Below are 19,108 nucleotides of genomic sequence, written 5' to 3' on the forward strand. Positions count from 1 at the left end.
TTATGAGGCAAGGCTACAGCATCTGGAGCTTTTTAGTTTGGAAAAGCAGTGACTACGGGGAGACATGACAAGGTGTATAAAATTATGCATGGACAGAGAGACATTTTTCTCCTCTCACAACACTAGAACCAGGGGTCATCCCATGAAACTGAAGGCTGGGAAACTAGAGACCAACAAAAGGAAGTACTTTTTCACACAGTGCATAATTAATCTATGGAATTCTCTGCCATTGGATGTGGTGATGGCTTCTGGCTCAGATGGCTTAAAGGGGGGCTTAGACAAGTTCATGTAGGCAGGGGCATAGCAAGGTTGGAGTGGGCCCATAAAAACACTTATGTGCCACAATAGAACATCACCCTAAATTATTTTTTTAAAGGTTTAGTAAATTGTGGACGATGCAAGTCATTTAATGGTACTAGAGAAAGACATGCTGTTCTGGTAGCTCCAGGTCTTTACACTCACATCAGTTTTGGAGGATGAATACAACTGAAGGAAGCCCGGGTGGGTGCGCGGCTGGGGGAGTCAGTCATGTGACTTGCCTCTGGGGGCCACCCAAGGCAGTGGGCCCCCCAGACAACTGTCTCCCCTTGCCCTATTATAGTTACACCCCAGCATGGAGGACATATCTATCAAGGTTTCTAGTCTGGTGGCTATAGGCCACCTCCAGCTTGAGAGGCAAGATGCCTCTGAATACCAGTTACAGGGGAACAACAGCAAGAGAGAGAGCATGCCCTCACCTCTTGCCTGAAGGCTTCTCAGGAGCATTTGGTAGGCTACTGTGAAACAGGATGCTGGGCCTGATCCAGCAGAGCTGTTCTTATGATAATTATCTTAAGTGCTTCATCATAGGTACTTATGATGAAGTACTGAAATAAATGTTACTAGCTGACCGGGTGCATAGCATCTGCGCCCCTAGTAGCGCCGCCGCGGCCGGGCCCGAGAGCGCCGCCGCCCGGCCCGAGAGCGCCGCCGCCTCCCGGCCCGCCGCCACCTCCCGGCCCGCCGCCTTTCCTCCAAATAGTCCAAGCCTTGTTAAATGTATGATCCTGGGATGTTTGTAGGCAACATGCATTGTTTACATTTGATAAAATGTAACTGAGTGGTAACAAGGAAGTCATTTACTCAAATAAGGAACATAAATAATGGTTTATTGATTCTAGAAATATAAAATTCACAGCAATCGAAGTTACATTCTTACAGTTGTAAAATAAAGGCACCATGGAAGGGTGTCAATAGGTACAATTTTGTCTGCCTTATGTTAGCACACTATCAACAAATCTAAACTCAACTTAAAGCAATTGATGAATACATGGTTTTCACAGGTTTAGAATAAAGGAAAGTAAGACACTAGGTCACCCACCTGTCATTGCTTTCCTTATTTCTATGTTTTTAAAAAAGCATCTTTAAAAATATCATCTGTTTTGGAACTTGGAAATATTTCTAGAAAGATCGTTTTAATACAGTGATAAAAGCATGTGTGCTCAGACAGTTGCAAATATGAATAACTAATACATACAGTGGCCTCAGATGCTTCCATGCAGCAGTGGGTTGTGCATATACTGATTGATCTCCACTGGAGTACTCATGGCTGACAACTATACACTTGGACAATACCAATGACCTGCTGAAGATGGGGAGGGAATGAAATCATTCCCCTTGCTCAACCCTCAAGGGCTGGAGAGCTGGTCTTGTGGTAGCAAGCATGACTTGTCCCCATAGCTAAGCAGGGTCTGCCCTGGTTGCATCTGAATGGGAGACCTGATGTGTGAGCACTGCAAGATATTCCCCTCAGGGGATGAAGCCGCTCTGGGAAGAGCAGAAGGTTTCAAGTTCTCTCCCTGGCTTCTCCAAGATAGGGCTGAGAGAGATTCCTGCCTGCAATCTTGGAGAAGCCGCTGCCAGTCTGTGAAGACAATACTGAGCTAGATAGACCAATGGTCTGACTCAGTATATGGCAGTTTCCTATGTAACCAGACTGGTACTACCAAAGCTAACACTGCTAATCAGGCAGCTCGTGATCCGCACAGGAATCTACTCTTCCCTCCCACCCCCAATGTTGGATGTATGATTTTCCCTGCCATAATCAACATCTTTGTGTATGCATGGATCCAATCCAGAAGAGCAACCTGTGCATGGATGTCTGTTTCCATGCACTGCCCTCTCTTCTTGAATTGGGGCAAAGATGTAAGAAAGTGCATTGGAAAAGTGCTAATATAGTCATCACCTCCTTGACCAATTTATGTACATAATAATTAGTCACAAGTGGTTTTGTTCCCCCCACCTTCATTATATTCCTTCACTTTATATATAATTAGAGCAGCTGAATTTAAAGGAATAATTACTGAATTAGTTTGTATACTGAGGACAATATTGAATACAAGCAGCATCCACTGTTCAATAATTCAGGTGGGCTTTCTCTTGCTAGGGTCTGTCTCCTATTCAAGGCAAAAAGCTGACTGTCTAGTTAACATTTCAGCAGTCTTGACAGTTAAAATGAGGTCTTTACTTGTATGCTGATAACAAATACTTGCATTGGCACATTTTTTCCTAGTATGCAAAAAGTGTCCATTTAACTCTCTGGGGATGACTCAGGTGCTTTTGAGACAAGAGGTCTTGATGGGACTGGTGGCCGCAAAGGAGGTCTAGGCGGAGGTGGACGATGCGGACTCTGTACTGGTGGTCTAAAGGCATGAGAAACAGAGATTGTTTAGTAGATGTTGCAGAAGTGGTCAATACAGATAATCCCCGCTAGTGCTTCCAGAAATTTATGTACTGATTACTTGGAAAGAAATCCCACTGACAGATTTCAACAGGAGAAATCTGTTTTGAACTGGAATTTAAAGCACTTCTAAATAGCCTCAGAATCCCAAGAAAATATATATACTATTGCACACTAGCTATAAAACACTGCAGAAGATATGAGGAATTCAAATTTGGACTTTTCCTTCTCAACAGGCACAACTTGCAACCAAATCAATGTGAAGTTGTGCTGTACAAGGCCCCTGAAAATTATGTCTTCAGCTTGGCCATTGTCTGTACCCTAAGAGTGTCATTAACCAAAGCATCACAGTGCTACTATACATATCCATTTCCTCTCTCTCCTGTCAACGTTTTGATATCTATTTAAGGCAAGGAGAACACTTTGCCTATGAATACAGTTTCCCATAATAACCTAGGAACAAATGAGCTGTATCTGTCTTATGGTAATGTAGAGATTTTTCCATCCCACAGATTAGAAACATCTTTAGACTGTAAATAATTTTTATGGGAAACCAGTTTTATGGCCAGTTATAATGGTAAAACGCTATTGGTGTTCCAATAACTCGTGAAGTTAGGGACAGGCAACTGGTGGCCTGGGGACTGATTTGAGTCCTCCGGGTCTTCCTGCTTGGTTCCTTGCATAGCCCCAGACCCTAAAGATTTCTTCACGATGCACCTCAGGCCTTTTCTCCAGGACAATTGAGATAAACTTAGAATAAACCCAATAGAAGCTTTGGCAGAGTCCTCCTCTTATAATGCACATCGCACATTCATGCCAAGATATACCTCCCACCACATACCCAGTCCGAGTCCTACCATTCTGTTCCTCAACTGTGCACAAGCCAAGGTACAGGAAAACAGAATGAACAGGTGAGATGCATAAGGGAAGAATTCAGCCACAGCCTCCATTGCTCTGAATTCACACTGAAGAAATCTTTTGCCCGGACTTCCCCTCATTCAGGAGAGTCAGTGGATATTGCCAATGTTGCTGGCTCTCCGGGCGCTGATCAATTTAAAATAAAATACTGCGCAGTCTATACTCTTACAGATATATCAAACAATAGTGGAAAGGTTTTTTGTCCCCAAACCTTGGAACAGGAAAGTGAGATATCGTAAACATTCCAGAATTTGTTGTTCCAGCCTAAGGAGGAGGGGGGAAAGATAGTTAGTGAGATAAAACCAGGTTTCTAATCACAGTAATGAAGCTACTCCATTTTTATATCCTAGCCAAATACCATTGTTTTAATACAACTGATCTAATATTCTACAAAGCCGCAGTTTTACATAACTGACTCTAAGGGTGGGGTGGGGGGGGAAGCAGACTATGGAATGCTGGAACTATTTCATGAGTGGCAGTAAGTCAAAAGGAGGTATTATGATCCAAAAAAAGAAACGCACTTACCTGCCTATTATTTGCTGTATTGGGCTGTGTTGATTCACCTGGAGCCTTATTTTGTCCTTGCTGTGCATTTTTAGCCCTTAGAACAGAATTCAAACAAGTATGTAAAAATAACATCAGCATAAACATATCTCTCTTAAAAACTTTGGAATCTCAAAGTAGTAAAGTTGTGCCCTCGAGTCGGTGTCAATTCCTAGTGACCACAGAGCCATGCAGTTTACTTTGGTAGAATACAGGAGGGGTTTACCATTGCCTCCTCCCACACAGTGTGAGATTATGCCTTTCAGCACATTCCGATATCGCTGCTGCCCAGTATAGGTGTTTCCCATATTCTGGGAAACATACCTGCAGGGATTTGAACCAGCAACCTCTTGCTTGCTAGGCAAGTAATTTCCCTGCTGCACCATTAGTTGGCTCCTCAAAGTAGTACCATGTACTAAAGATGGACTTTGGTTCTTTCTCCACTAAGGATGCAATTTGGTTTGATATAATGCATATACGCATTGTCATACTGATCAAGTTACTTCATTTGTCAATGTCTTTGACATCATTTTTCACTTTTGTTGGGCACTTCTCTATGTATTTGCGTATGTATTTTGAGACAAGTACTCAAAAATAGACAAGTACTCAAAAAAGTACCCATTTTATGATGTACACGAGCACCTGTGTGGCCCATAAGCTAGTTCTCATTCAAACAGAAAATCTATACTTTTGAGTAATTGTTTTGCAACTCTCCATTGTTTTAACCCTCATTAATTTAACCTGGTCACAGAGAGGACCCATTATGTTTAATAATAATCAAATTTATTACTTACCTTTGTCGCCTTCTACGTTCTCTGAAGAGCCTTCTTTTAATTGCATCCCTCTTGACAATTGCAATTGCCACTAGAACTAGCACAGGTAACACAAGCAGGAAAAACACTAGCAGACCATCTCTAAGAGATGTATCTAAGGAGGGAAGAACATTAGAATTAAGCCCACCACACTATTTTCCCAATCTAAATACTTCCTCCTCCAGATGCTATTTCCCCATTAGGGAAAACATATAAATTAATCTCCCCACTTCCTTTCCCCTAACTTATTCCTTCCTCCCTGCTGTGGCTGATTTTAAAAAATAAATTAAAAGCAATGGAAGATCTGACCATGAATCATCAACACCTAATCTAGCATGGTATTCATTAGACACACATCTGTTAACAGAGGTTTCTCAGTCAAATTCCCAAACACAAGTGAAATGAAAAGTGGCTTGTTCACGAACAGGTGAAAATAAACTCCAAATGAATTAGCAGACTATCTGATGTGCAAATAGCCTAACGGACTGATTAGAGCAGAGATTCTCAACCTTGGGTCCCCAGATGTTGATGGACTTCAACTCCCATAATCCCCAACCAAAGGCCATTGGGACTGGGGATTATGGGAGTTGAAGTCCAATAACATCTGGGGACCCAAGGTTGAGAATCCCTGGATTAGAGCATCCCAGTGGTCATCAGCACATGGCAGATCTCAAAAAGCATTCTGAAGCACAATCATATATATTTAAGCAGAAGTAAGTGTGCATAGGCACACATCACCTAAAAATATTAAAAGTTTGTTCAAACATGCATGTATTAATTATTATTAGATTTATAACCTGTCTGTTCTCCAGGGAGCTCAAGATGGTATAGATATGGTGCCCATGTGGTCACACATATTGGCACTAACCAGATCCAGCCCTGTTTAACTTCAGCAATGTTGCTACCTTATCTTGCCTCCAGACCATTCTTTGGAACATAAATTAGTGTAGAGGTAAAAGAGCATTCTATTGTGTTATTTCATCTGACCCTGCAATATTCTGTGGCTTCTTAAAGCTTTCTGTTGGCACTATTTATGCTAGAAGGGGCATTTTTACACACAGAATCACCTGCACAACAAGTGTGGTAGTCTTTTTATTGAATCTGTAGAGAAATGGCTATGTTAAGAAGCATAAAAGCTGAAAAGCAGACATGCAAGCTCAAGTTGGGTCTTTCCCCCGCCATCTTTATAATGTGATTTTAATGCATCCAAATAGGGAAGCACAGTGACTCCATTTATTCAGGAAAGGTCTCTTTCAATTGTCTGTCTTCCATATGACACACTTTCATGGGTTAGCTGAAATAACTATATTTTTAATTTCTACAAATTAAGAAAAAGATGGCCTTGTAATGTCAAGGTGGCACATACCTAGTTCAGTTGGAATGCTTGTGAGGAGAAAAGGGGAGGGGAACCAAATGAGTGGGCAGAGAAGGCCTCAGTGCTCCTGTATGGCTTTTACTACCCTCCAACATTGTTTCTCATAAGTGGGAAGACTGCTGAATTCCTTATAAGGGCTCAGGACTTTTAACATTTCCTTGACAGGCAGATATTTAACAGAAGCAACTTTAGCTAGTATATGAGGATGCAAGCAGTGCCTGTATTTCAACTGCTCGACAGTCAAGAGCAAATAATGTTTCAGCTATAAAAACAACCATGTTTCCACCATGCCTGCTATATTCCCATTTTTGTTAAATAAAGTTATGACTTATTTTAAAACCAAGCACGGCTTTCTGCCTCTTTATTATGCCTGGCAATGCCAAAACAGTATTTTTCAGTCTCTTTGTTCAGAACACACTTCTACTGGATGTGGCTCATATTTTAAAAGATCAATTTTAAAAAGCAAAGATATTCTAATTAGGTAAACCCCGCTAAATATATGCTCAAAGGCACGTTTACCAAATTCTTCTTAAACATTGCTGTAACATTAAAGCCCCAGCTTTTGCTGTTGCTACCAGCCTACACAGGTAGTGGATTGGTGCATGGAGGATCTAGCCAAATCGTGTTTCAATCGTGGTGCATGGAGGATCTAGCCAAATTGTGTTTTATGATTTTGTAGGCCAGTACAATATCCAGACTGGACACCAGGTCTCATGCCCCCATGGTGCGAACATCATGGGCCATCAAATGTCCTCGGTTTTTGGAGCTGCCACTAAACTATCCTATAAAGCAAACATTTTTTGCCACTCGGTGACTGGTGGCTGAATGTGTGAATGAACGGATGCTACTAAAAAGTATTGCATTTGGTGGGGGCACTGAGTGATATTCAAATTCTGTGTGGGTTCATTCAGTGACAAACATACATGTATGAATTCCAGGGCAGGCTCCAGATTTCAGAGGGCCCTCAGCAAACTGCTGTACATAAGCCCCCACCTGTCTGGGTGGGCCTCAAAAGAGTTGCTCTGCCACACAGAAGCTGTGGGCACAAAGGTGGTCTCAGGAATCAACAGTTCAATCAGAAATTAGTTCCACATTGTTCAACGCAGTTTACATTACAGAAAGTGTACGCAAGACTGTCATACAGAATAAAATACCCAACCCTATAATACCTCTGTCTAAAATAAACTTGAACCAATTATGTTTGACTGATTAGCAATAAACTGTTGAACAGAAAAGATAATGGGGAGAAGTAGCTGCTGCATTTGATTCTTTGGCAGTGAAGAAAATTCACACTTACGTAGAAAGGGCTAAAGCTACATTTCCAGAGGAAAATGGATGATTTTATTAGGTAGAATAAAAAGAGTTATGATTCCTACCTATATGAGTTGGACCACTATCAATGCTGCCACCATAACCAGACGTATCACAAAATGGAGGTGCCCATCCATAATTACAATGGCAGTTGGCTTTGCTGTTCAATACCTATGATTTTTTTTTTAAAGAAGCAAGATGAAGGAAGATTTAACAAAAACATTTTAAGAGGTTACAGAAGCCATGTTAGGCATTAGCCCTCAGCTCTTCCAAAACTTCCTGATTCAGCATGTTATGACTTTATTATTGCAGAAATATTTATTTATTTCAAAGAAAATGCACTATTTGAAGTTTAATCTTAAGCAGTAATACAGAAGAACTATTAAGCAAAATATCAGGGGCGCAACTAGGTTGGAGTGGGCCCTGAGACAAGATTCTTAAATGGGCCCCCCCGCCGAGAAATTTTTTAATAATAATAATAATAATAATAATAATAATAATAATAATAATAATAATTCGATTTCTATACCGCCCTTCCAAAAATGGCTCAGGGCGGTTTACAAAGAAAAAAAGGTGCCTCTTTGCCCAGTAAGCAGGGGGCTTTTATTCTCACATTTCTGTCCTCATTCAAAACATACAAAAAACAGATGTACAAAATTGAGCAAATGAGAAGAGAAGAATTATATGGGAGTAAAACCTTTTTTAAAAGGAGTCAGGAAGCGCATCTTTGGAGGCTCAAATGGATATCTTTCAGGCACAACTATTTCCAAGTCAAAAACTCCTTTTTCATATGGTGTATTTGCAAAACCAAGGATTTGAGCTTGAAGTTCATCTAAGCGACTTCCAGTCTGCCAGCAAGTAATACCCGGTGGTGGCTCTGTGGACAGCAGATGCAGCTCCCTTTTCAATCGTGAAGCTCTCTGCATTGTGCTCCGTTTTCGAAGTAGAGCTCTAAGAGCGGAGCCGAATGTGCTCAGGGGCATAGCAAGGTTGGAGTGGGCCCTGAGAAGAGATTTTAAACCCCCCCCCCCAAGTCCAGGGCCTCCACACACCCCAGGCTTCCAAGGATTTAAGTCTGATATTTCAAAATAAGTATGCTGCCAAGAAATACATTTGACTGAATACACACACACACACACACACACACACACTTCACAATATATAGTGATATACATTGAATACTATATATTTGTGCTACTTTTAATGCCTAGAAAACACTAGAAACACTAATTATTAAAATGGGCCCCTTGCTGCAGATTAGCAAAGGAGACTTTCAACCATGCAGGGTGAGCCTATGTCTGTTTTCTCAGAATTCTGAACAAATTCAGTAAAGTTTGATTCCAGGAGGTTTTTCACAAGAGGCTTTTAAAGCCCTTTAACACACATCTCCTCTGGAATGGAGGTGCTGCATTCACATGTTGGCCAGATTTACCCTAAGGGGGGGAAATATAAAAGCACAACACGTGTCATAGTTCTCACTCATGTCTCAGTTCTCACTCAGACCTGGGTTGCAAAACAACTTGAACATAAGTGTATTTATGAATGAATGAATGAATGAATGAATTAATTAATTAATACATACATACATAAATTTGTTCCAGAAGTTTTTGTAATTTCCTGCCATGAAACAAGCCACTTATAGGACTTTTTAGAGGGGTTTTTTAAGCCTGCAAATTTCCCAATCAGTTTTAAATTAAATATTCAGAGACTTCTCAGTCTCCCCACCCCCCATCAAAGCCCTATGGCAAGCAGATCCCTACCTGTAAGGGGTGGGGGTGGGGGTAACCACATAAAGGAATTCACATTCTACCTGGCAAAGGCTAAGCTGTCTGGCCTGGGAAGAGGGTCTGCTGCAGAGAGCTGTAGTGGCCACTCTGACTGCCAGCCTTCTTCCTGGGGCTTACCAGCCTACTCGAATTCAGGCTTCACGGAGGCCTACACGGAGGCCTCCCTGGAAGCCCCGCCCACCCGCCGATCAGCTGAGAGGCGGGGAGAAAAGCAGCTTTCCTGCTGCTTTGATTGCCGACCAGGACGACAAGCAGGAGAGAGAGAGGGCAAACAGGGCAAGTGGCTGAAGGGTCTTGGGGCTGGGCAGGGGGCAATGGGGAGTCATGTGAGGTGTCTCTGGGGGCCCCTCAAGGCAGTGGGGGCCCCGAGACAACTGCCTCCCCCTGCCTAATGGTAGTTACGCCCCTGCAAAATATATTCAATCAGTTGGTGAAGGAACGGATTTTCATCAGAATTAATGGGACAAGGATCAAGGTATAAATATTTCATATGAAGTCTAAGCTTAGCTTTGGTCTAATAGTTCTCAAGCAATTTGGCCAGCAAATCTACAAAACAAAGTAAACAACACTGCTGGTAGCCAGGATTAAAAAAGATACATATGTTGAAATCTGATGAATGTCGGACATGTGACTAAACAGAAAGAAGATATAGTCCACAAATTTTGGAACTGTCCTAATGTGTAAACAATACTATTTTACAGATGAAAAAATGAGAGGCTAATGTATATCAGTTTGTGTTTTGTTTCAATATTTATAAGAAATTAGATCTTGAAATGATTATTCATCCCTGTGGTGCAGCCAGAATGCACTTCTGGGATGGAAGACCAAGGAACCACCATCTATAGCAGTTTACCTTTGGAACATCTGGAACATTACCTCTAAGGTTAAACTAACAAACAACATACAGATGTGAGGAGGGAGGGAAGCAGAGACATTTGTTCGAAGTGGGCTTTATGTGGGATACTTTGGAATGATACAGTCCAAGATAATGTACTAGCTATGCTGCAGCTGCCTTAATATTTCTTTTTTGCTTTAAAAAGAACAACTTCAGGAGAGATAGTGGTTGCTCTAATGTGTCAGAAGCTCACTAACCAATTAAATTTTACTGGAGTGGTTAAGTAATCTACCACTGTCTGACCAGAAAGTGGCATCTTAAAATGATTCTGATGAGAAGTGTAAGAAAGGCTGCAGGGAAACCTAATATTTTACAAAGAGTGCCTCAAGTTTAATTTATCCTAGATAGTTGTGTTGGTATACTGGCTAAACTAAACACTCCTGTAACTATGATATAACACGATTTTTAACTTTATGCAGATTCAAATTTTATCTCTCATCTTGCTGATGAAATATCTTAGTATTGGGCTATTGGTTACCATTACGTCGGTGATTTATGGGAATCCACTTAAGTAATACATTCTAGCTAGTGGTACAAATGATACCACGGAGGTCTTTAAGTTCTCCTTCACTTATGCTTTTCCTTAGGGGTGAGCAGTACAAACAGAAGGTGCCACTCTGTGGACCTTCCCTCCTGTGGGTTCACACACTCCCTTTCCTGCAAGAGCTGGAGGAAGAGAGTGAAAGCATTTGGTTTAAAAATCTAATAGCACCATGCTGAAACCCTGAATGCTGGATACACAGACTAACATCTACTGCAGAGCTATGAGGCTGGAAGGAGGGCTCCACCCTTCCAGAATGGCAGGAGTGTTGTTGCACTGAAGTCTTGCTTTGCAGCCTAGCATGGGCAGAGGAGAAAGGGAAAGTGATTTTCATTTCTCTACCCAACCTCCAAAAGCCCTTGTCACTGCCAAGAATATGTCTCTGAGACTTGTGCAGCCCTCAGGGACATATTCCTGGCAGCGAAAAGGGCTTCTAGAGGAAGGGGAGAAAAGTAAAAATGAGCAATAGTAACAGAAGCAAAAGGTCATGTCCACTATAGGATAAAGATCACGGAGAGTCCTGATTAAGTGATGGTCCATACTAATAAGTATATCAAATTATGAAGCTAACTCTCTAAAGGCCCAGGAGTAGCTGGTGAAACCTCCAGCATGCATGGCGAAGCTACAGAATAAGATTACCATTCACAGAGGGGTGAGATAAGGAAGAACTATCATCTGTTATCACCTGAAGTCAGTGTGCAGTTATTGGGAAATAGATCTACCACCAAAACAGGCAAAGAACTGTGATTCTGCAGTGAAAGCTATGGTAGTAGTCCTGAAACTGGTGTGAAAGCCACACGAAACAGGTCTCATAAAATTGATAGCAAGAGGGCTACCCCTCTCCAGGAATTAGTTCCTTATGCAACAGAGATTACATGAAAATCATCTCAGTTTTGGTAGTTGAACTGTTCTATGCCATGGTGTTTGGATATAATCCCTTTCTTCCTCACAACTGGAATAGCACCATCATAATCTTACTTACTCCATGGCCGTTACATTTCTTCTCTCCATCACCACTGTAACCAAGCTGGCTCGCATTCACACACTTGTAATCAACACAGGCCTGCAAAATACGAAGTTTTAAAATAAGATCTGTAAAATTATTTTATCTATCTATTTATCTATCAGATTTGTACACCACCCCAAACTTCTATCTCTGGGCAGTTAACAATAACATATTTAATATAACAATAACATATTATGCAAGATATTTAAAGTGCAATGTAGAAATAGCGGCTGGGTTCAGACATATTGGGAAACCATAGCTTCCTGTTCAAGAAAGAGCTTCAGAGAGCTGCAGGCCAGTGTTCCCTCTAAGGCATGTGCATGTGTGCGCGCTCACAAGTTTTTTTAATGTCCACTCAGTAAATTTTAGATCCTGCTGAATCAGGAAGGCCTCACTCTGAATGCATGTGCGCACACACTGCCTTGATACTGCCACCCAGAACAAAACTCATTCCGCACACAGATGAAAAGATTTTGAGAGAACACTGCTGCAGCCTGGTTCACATGCTCTGCCTCGCCTCCCCTTCTTTGCAAACTGAAACTTAATCCTGATAAAACGGAAGTGCTCTAAAACTATTATCTGGACAGAGAAGAAAATCTGGTCTTGAACGGAGTCACATTCCCCCTGAAATACAAAATTCGCAGCCTGGAGGTCCTTCTGGACCTGATGCTGTCGTCGGAGGCACAGGTGGTGGTGGTGGTGCTGTGCAGGAGTGCCTTTTAGCAGCTCTGGCTGCTATGCTAGCTGTGACCCAAACCAGAGAAGTCAGACCTGATCTTAAGTCACTCATGGATTGGTGACATCCAGATTGGATGCACTCCATATGGGGCTGCCCCTGACAGGGGCGTATCTAGGGTGGGGCAGGCAGGGCACGTGCCCTGGGCGCCACTTGAAGGGGGCACCATTTTTGGGGGGGGGAATTAAAGGCTGCCGAAAACAAAATGGCCACCACGCATGCTCAGATGGCCTCTGTGAGGCCCTAGAGGCCAGCAGGGGGAGGAGGAACCTTTGCAGACCCCCCGCGGCCTTTAGGAAACCCCCTGAAGGGGCTACAGGTAAATTTTTTTTAAAAAAAAAAAATTAATATAAGACACTGTGGCACTATGTACAGAGAATCAGGGCTTGTGAATACTGAGCTGAAGTTTATGAGCTAGGATTGTATTCATTTGTTCTTACTTTGCTTCTTGTGATAAGTGAGTTAAATGTGATGTCTTAATAATATGGCTATTAATGGTGAGTTTGTCTTTGAATCAGTATGAAATCCTTAGTATTAAGGCCCACTGGGAGTTTCTTGCTCTTTCTCTCATTTTAACTGTCTTTCTGAAAGACTAGAATATATTCCGAGCAGTGACACAGTTTACTCTGCATATCCTTTAATTATTTTCAGAGTATCTGGGAAAAGTCAAATTCTCCATTGATTTTTAAAACTTATGTAATGGTGATGCTCCAATACATAGTAGAAAATCAGACAGGCACTTCTGTTTAGTTTTCCAAGTACACCTCCACATAGTATTTGGGCATTTCATGAGCCCCAGCATACTGAAATTTGTAGTTCTCCAGCATTTTTTGGTCTGGCTAAGTCCACTGCTAAATAGTTTTTGAAATATTAAAAGATTAACGAGTTTGATTTGTATTTTTCAGCTGATATTATGGTGAAGTTATCTGAAAGATGGGTGTCAGATGTTTGGACAGGGGGCGCAATTTCAGTGCTTGGCCTAGGCGCTATTTACCCTAGATACGCCTCTGGCCCCTGAAGACAGTTTGGAAGCTTCAGCTGGTCCAGAACGCTGCTGCAAGGATACTCGTGGGCACTAGTCACTTCTCGAGTATTACACCCATCCTGTTTCACTGGTTACCAGTCTGTTTCTGGTCTAGAATCAAAGTGAGGATTTTGATCTTTAAACCTCTACACAGCTTTAAGCAAGCTTTTTACAGAGCTTGAGGCTAGGATGCTTTTTGGACTGCCCTTGCCCATACAAATCTGCCAGGGCACTCTGTTCATCATCTCATGCCCTGCTTGTGGTCCCACCATTGACTGCAATTCAGTTGGCAGGTCAGGATCTTCTCGGTCATAGCCCCTCAGCTCTGGAATGCCCACCCAGAGCAGCTTTGCCATGCTTCCTCCCTTAGGTTTAAAACACAGATCTTAAAAATCAGTTCTTTAGAGAGACTCTTTAACATCTTTAACTGCAGCTTGTATCTCACGAGGTTTTAATTTTTTAAAATCTAGTTTTACAGTAGTTGGGACCATTTTGGTTCTAACTTTATGCTGTTTTTATTTTTAAATCTCTTTTATTGTTCTGCTATTGTTGCACTGAAAACAGTATTGCACTGGAAGGGTGGAATATAAAAGTTTTAAATAAATAAATAAATTTGTACATGCAAGAAGGTGGCTGAAATATTCTGCTTTCAAACTTCAGCAAACTGCAGTTCCATTTTATGTCTAAACCCAGGGAATTATGGCTTGTCAATTAACGTGTTAGGGTAAAAAACAGGATATGAACCTATGGTTTGATCTAGATGTTTCAACTCTAGTTTGTTAACAAATTGTGGTTCCTCAAGTTCATATGTAACCATCATGTAACTGTTTATTCTTAAACTGAAAAAAGAAACATTCACTCTCCTCTTCTCATGTGCAAAAGAGGAAAAGAAGATCAGGGGGACATGGGAGTTTGCAGCTCTCTGAGACTCATTCCCCTAGGAGGAAACCAGTTTCCCATTATGTCTGAACTCTGCCAGTGAGTTTGCACCCCACTGAAATGAATGAAACTGAAGCATACATTTAAAGGACTAGATTTTTTCAGATTGCATAGATATAATGCAGAGGTCTGGTAGTCCACCCCCTGGTCTGCTAGCATGAGCACACTCTTGCATAAGATACAAACAGAGCTGTCTTTTCCTCTGCCTGAAGGGGGTAGGGCATGACTTCCATGCCCTTAAGAGCTGCATGATGGGAAGAAACTGAAACTGCTGATTTGCTGCCTTTGCAGGTGGCAGAGGTCTAGGAACATGGCCAGAAAAAAAGACTAGCAACTCTAAAAACAAAATGGAAGTGCTGGATACATAGGCAGGATGAAAATTCCAAGCAGCCTCAGTGCATTTACAGCTCTATCAGTGGCCCAGTTCAGACTGATCAGGACTGAATCAGGATTGACTTTGTGTGATGTTCTCTAGTGTCAAGCATGTGTGCTTCCCCCCCACCCCGCCCCCCCTCCTGCTTTTATGCACAAAGGGAGGAAAATTTCTGCTTACAATCCTGGATTGTCGTGACATCTGACCTGGGCAACCCTGACTTATTCTGGTAAGATCCTAGTCAAATAAACCAGGATCTGAAGTAGGGAATCCCATCTTTATATCCTGGTTTATTTGAAAAATCTGACTAGAATGAGCCAGGATCACCCGGTTCAGATGTCACAACAGATCACGGCTTGTTCTAAACCAGGACTGTAAATAGAATCCTTCCTCCTCTCATGTACGCCCAAAGCTATGGAACATTGCGCAAAACCAGGATTCAGTCCTTGCTCTGTGGCTACTGAGCAGTCAAGTACAGAAGATTTTCTTACCTTCCCTGCTTCACAAGCAGACCCTTTTTGAACCAGAGCTGGATCAGGGATATCTGATCCTAGGTCAAAGTCAGTAGTCACACACTGAATATCATTTTGAGTTTGGATGTAATACTGGTGAGGAAGATTCTCAGAACTGAAGGATGTGCAGTGAAGCTTGCCACACTGACTATTGCTGCAAAAAAAATGAGGAAAATGTAAATGCAGGGCAGCGGGGAGTTGGATACATTAGGATAACAAAACGCTGCCTATATTCTAAAACAGATGCAACCCTAGCTGGGTTGTTTGTTCCAATTTTGAATAAGCAGTCAGGCACATGTTTGCATGAACTGTCTACCTATATAACATGGCTTATGGTGATTTGTACCACTTGAAAACCCATTATAGGGAAAATGAAGCATTTAGAGAGAAACATTTAACATAGCTTCAGACTGCTATAAGGCCTTGCATAAAGTCAACTACACTACAGTGAAGGTCTATTAGCTTTCCACTGCTAAAGCATTCCATCTGGGAATGGGAGGAGTCCTCCATCAACCATTCATCCTCAGCCCCTCAGAGTGCTCAAATAAAGCTTTTTAATTCAGGTTGATGGTAGGGTTGCCAACACTCCACTGCCCATATAAGGGACACGAGGCAGGGAGTATATGGGAGTAATTGAGAGCCTGAGTGCTGCATGTGTGTTTACCACTTTCAACTTAAACTATGGTGTGAGTTACAACACAGATTTCTTCTCCTCTGTTTAATTATATAATCATGGTTAATCAAACTGGGTGTGATGTAATTTTGTTTTCTAGAAAGTGAAGTGGGATTAGCCAGTAAAAATAGGTTTCACACATGGCACTATCTAGTAGTCATCACTTGCATAGTTTTCATGATCCTAATACCTGGATAATGCTGAGAACCTATCACTGATGGCAGTTAATGTTAACATTTCTGTTAATGTCCCCAGTGTGGGACTGTTGGCAACCCTAGTTGATGGCGTCCATATTGGTCAAAATTACAATTATTAGAATAACTTTCTCAAAGTTAAGAGAGAAGCTTAAAAAAAAAAAGACCAACAGGCCTGATAAAATAAATCTAGTCCCTTTAAGCACAATTGTAGTCTTAACAGTATACTTCCTGATTACTTACGCTTGGGTACATTTAACAAAGTGTCCTCCTGACATTCCACAGTTGCCAAATCTGTCTCCTTTACTATTTGCCGCTTCAAAACAAATATTTGGCCCTTTTTTAGCTCCTAGGAAAACAACAAAGATTGTGTGTGTGAAAAGTAATCAGTTCTCTCCACTGAAGCACTTTCTGCGTGGCAGTTCTACCAGCTTAATATCAGTAGTGTTACATGGCCCATAAACCATTTAAAACCTACCTTTCCCAAAGAGGATTTCGCACTGAGAATCATAACTTTGACAAACTCCACTGTAGCAGTATTCTTTCATATTGTTACATGGGTAGCCATCTATGATATACACATCTTCTGGGCAGTAGGGATAAGTTCCATTGCAATATTCAGGGAGATCACAGGCATTCATTTTTGCCCTGCATTCCACTCCTGCTACTTTGAACTAGAAACAGAATATAGTAAGGCTTCTGTTAGAAGCAGGAAAATATTGTGACATTAATACATTAAGTGACATGGGAGTAAGAGGAGAAAAGATGCTCTTGAACGCAGCAGTGGTTAGCAGACATGGTGAAACAGATGGAGAGGAAGAGACAGTTCATGGTGCCAAACTTCAATAAAGAGGCCTGTGTTTTTAATAGTTATACTGAAGGAAAACCAGCAGGAGGCACTGTTTCTCCAACTGTTGGAACAAAATGGTAGGGGTGTGCACAAAACCAGGTTGCCCGGTTCGAGTCTGAACTGAGGTTTTGGCACCCCCAAACACTCCCCCGGTTTGGGGGGATTAGTGAGTTTAAGTCTCTTTTTAAAAACTTTAAATAATTAAATTCTACTTACTGCCACCCCACTCCAGGGGCTTAGATGCAGCTGGGGGGGGGGCTCTTCAGAAGTTTCCTCTCCCCAACCCCCGCCAGCCTCCATTTATGTACAAATCACCCAGTTCAGGCAGTCTTCGGCCCATTCTGGGCCTGCCTCTGTTGGGGTGGCTGTTTTGGAGGCCACCATGCATGCCCAACGGGCCTCTGTATGGCCTGAGACCTCTCTCCTCCCCGTTCCCACAACCGAAACTAAGCCCCCGGAGAGGGTGGCAGTAAGTAGAATTTAATTATTTAAAGTTTTTTAAAAATTAACTTGCGAACCCCGCTGAACGGCATGGGGTGTGTGTGTGTTTGGTTCGATATCTGATCATCAAACTGAACAAACCGATATCTGACCATCAAATTGATGTCATGTTTGCACATCCCTACAGAATGGTTCTTGCTTCTACATCTCAGTAGAACTGCCCAGGGCCAACAACGGTGGTAGTAGTGCTGGTAGTAATGGTGGTAGTAATAGTACCAGACCTGCCTCTATCACAGACTGAGTGAGCGTACATGCTCAAGTGGTCATCAGTAAGAGCTGCTGCCTCGTAGGCCATGCCAAAGCGCAACCCCAGGGAAGATCAAGGACAAGACAGCATGAATGAGCCTGCAACCATGTAGACACTCTGCTCCTGACTGATTATATGGTGAGAATCTTTGTAAACCGCTTTAAGAGCTATAAAGCAGGGCACAGACATTTTAAATAGGTACATATTTAAATAAACGAATAAACAGATCTCCCTTAAAAGCAGAAGGGACCTCTCCTATGGTAGAACTGATAACTCTGAGCATTATACTTCTCTCTCTCCCCTACCGCCCAATCTCAATCAATCTCTCTTCCTCCTCCTGCTCTCCCTCTGCACAGAGCTATTTAGCAAGAAGGAGAAAAAGAGGACTTGTAGCAGAGCCCGTGTGAAGGAAGGAAGGTGGGCAGCTCCCTGGGAAATTTCTGTTTCCAAAACAGAGTAGAAGGGGGCTCACTGAGGAAGAGACTAGGATTATAAACTCCACCCACATTCCAGAAATGTGTTGTGTGTACCAATGATCTGCAAGTGTTCTAGGGTTATGACTTTCTTCTGCATATTTTCTAAGACTGATCCCAGCAGTAAATTGTTTAACAAAGGTTTGGCGTACCACAGGAATGTGCACAGAGGGTTTTTGTGTGTGTGTGTGTGTGTGCGCGTGTGTGTGTGCATGCATTTGGCTTGGCTGAAGACTTCCAATAAGTTTTGGTATGACTTACATCATTATATGGAATAGTATCCTCAACACAGGATATTACCACAATTCACTGAATATGAAATAAGAAACTAGGGACAAATGCCATGTTCTATTAAATGTGTAGCTTAGGACTGCACATTTTTGGTTTTTTTTTAGTTACAAAGCAATCATGGGGAGAGAGACTCGGAGGAGTGGAAAGAAGTATTTAACCTTCTCCCACCACATCACAGTCCTGATAAAAATAGCTTGCTTGAAACTACTATTGCCCCTTGAAGCTACTGTTAACCCCAAGCTTCCATTGTTACCATTGGTATCAGGTTCTTGGGGCTAACAGCAGCTTCAGGGTGTGGTTTTTATCAGCACTCTAGCACATGGAGAGTGTTAAGCACCCTCTTCGTAGTCCTGATTTTAATCAGCCTTCGCCCCAGGTGCTAATTAAC

The 19,108-nt window shown here is 42.0% G+C and overlaps 1 protein-coding gene across 5 annotated transcripts in view; it reads right to left on the reverse strand.

The window, feature by feature from the left end:
• Positions 1 to 1,127: 1,127 nt before the first annotated feature.
• The window catches only part of LOC128349939 (disintegrin and metalloproteinase domain-containing protein 9-like), a 58,359-nt gene continuing 40,378 nt past the window's right edge, over positions 1,128 to 19,108 (reverse strand). For 4 of the 5 annotated variants that reach the window (XM_053307280.1, XM_053307278.1, XM_053307279.1 and 1 more), the window contains 9 exons: positions 16,837 to 17,032; positions 16,602 to 16,707; positions 15,471 to 15,645; positions 11,884 to 11,964; positions 7,744 to 7,849; positions 4,975 to 5,107; positions 4,163 to 4,238; positions 3,849 to 3,901; positions 1,128 to 2,681 (listed from right to left, as the gene is read on the reverse strand). In XM_053307280.1, the coding sequence (XP_053163255.1) occupies positions 2,570 to 2,681; positions 3,849 to 3,901; positions 4,163 to 4,238; positions 4,975 to 5,107; positions 7,744 to 7,849; positions 11,884 to 11,964; positions 15,471 to 15,645; positions 16,602 to 16,707; positions 16,837 to 17,032 (1,038 nt within the window). In that variant the 3' untranslated portion in view covers positions 1,128 to 2,569. Of the gene's footprint in view, positions 2,682 to 3,848; positions 3,902 to 4,162; positions 4,239 to 4,974; positions 5,108 to 7,743; positions 7,850 to 11,883; positions 11,965 to 15,470; positions 15,646 to 16,601; positions 16,708 to 16,836; positions 17,033 to 19,108 lie in introns of those variants that run through there. The other variant, XR_008319079.1, reaches the window with a different exon arrangement.

The sequence above is a fragment of the Hemicordylus capensis genome, chromosome 3, assembly GCF_027244095.1.
Source record: "Hemicordylus capensis ecotype Gifberg chromosome 3, rHemCap1.1.pri, whole genome shotgun sequence".
NCBI classification, from domain to species: Eukaryota; Metazoa; Chordata; class Lepidosauria; order Squamata; family Cordylidae; genus Hemicordylus; species Hemicordylus capensis.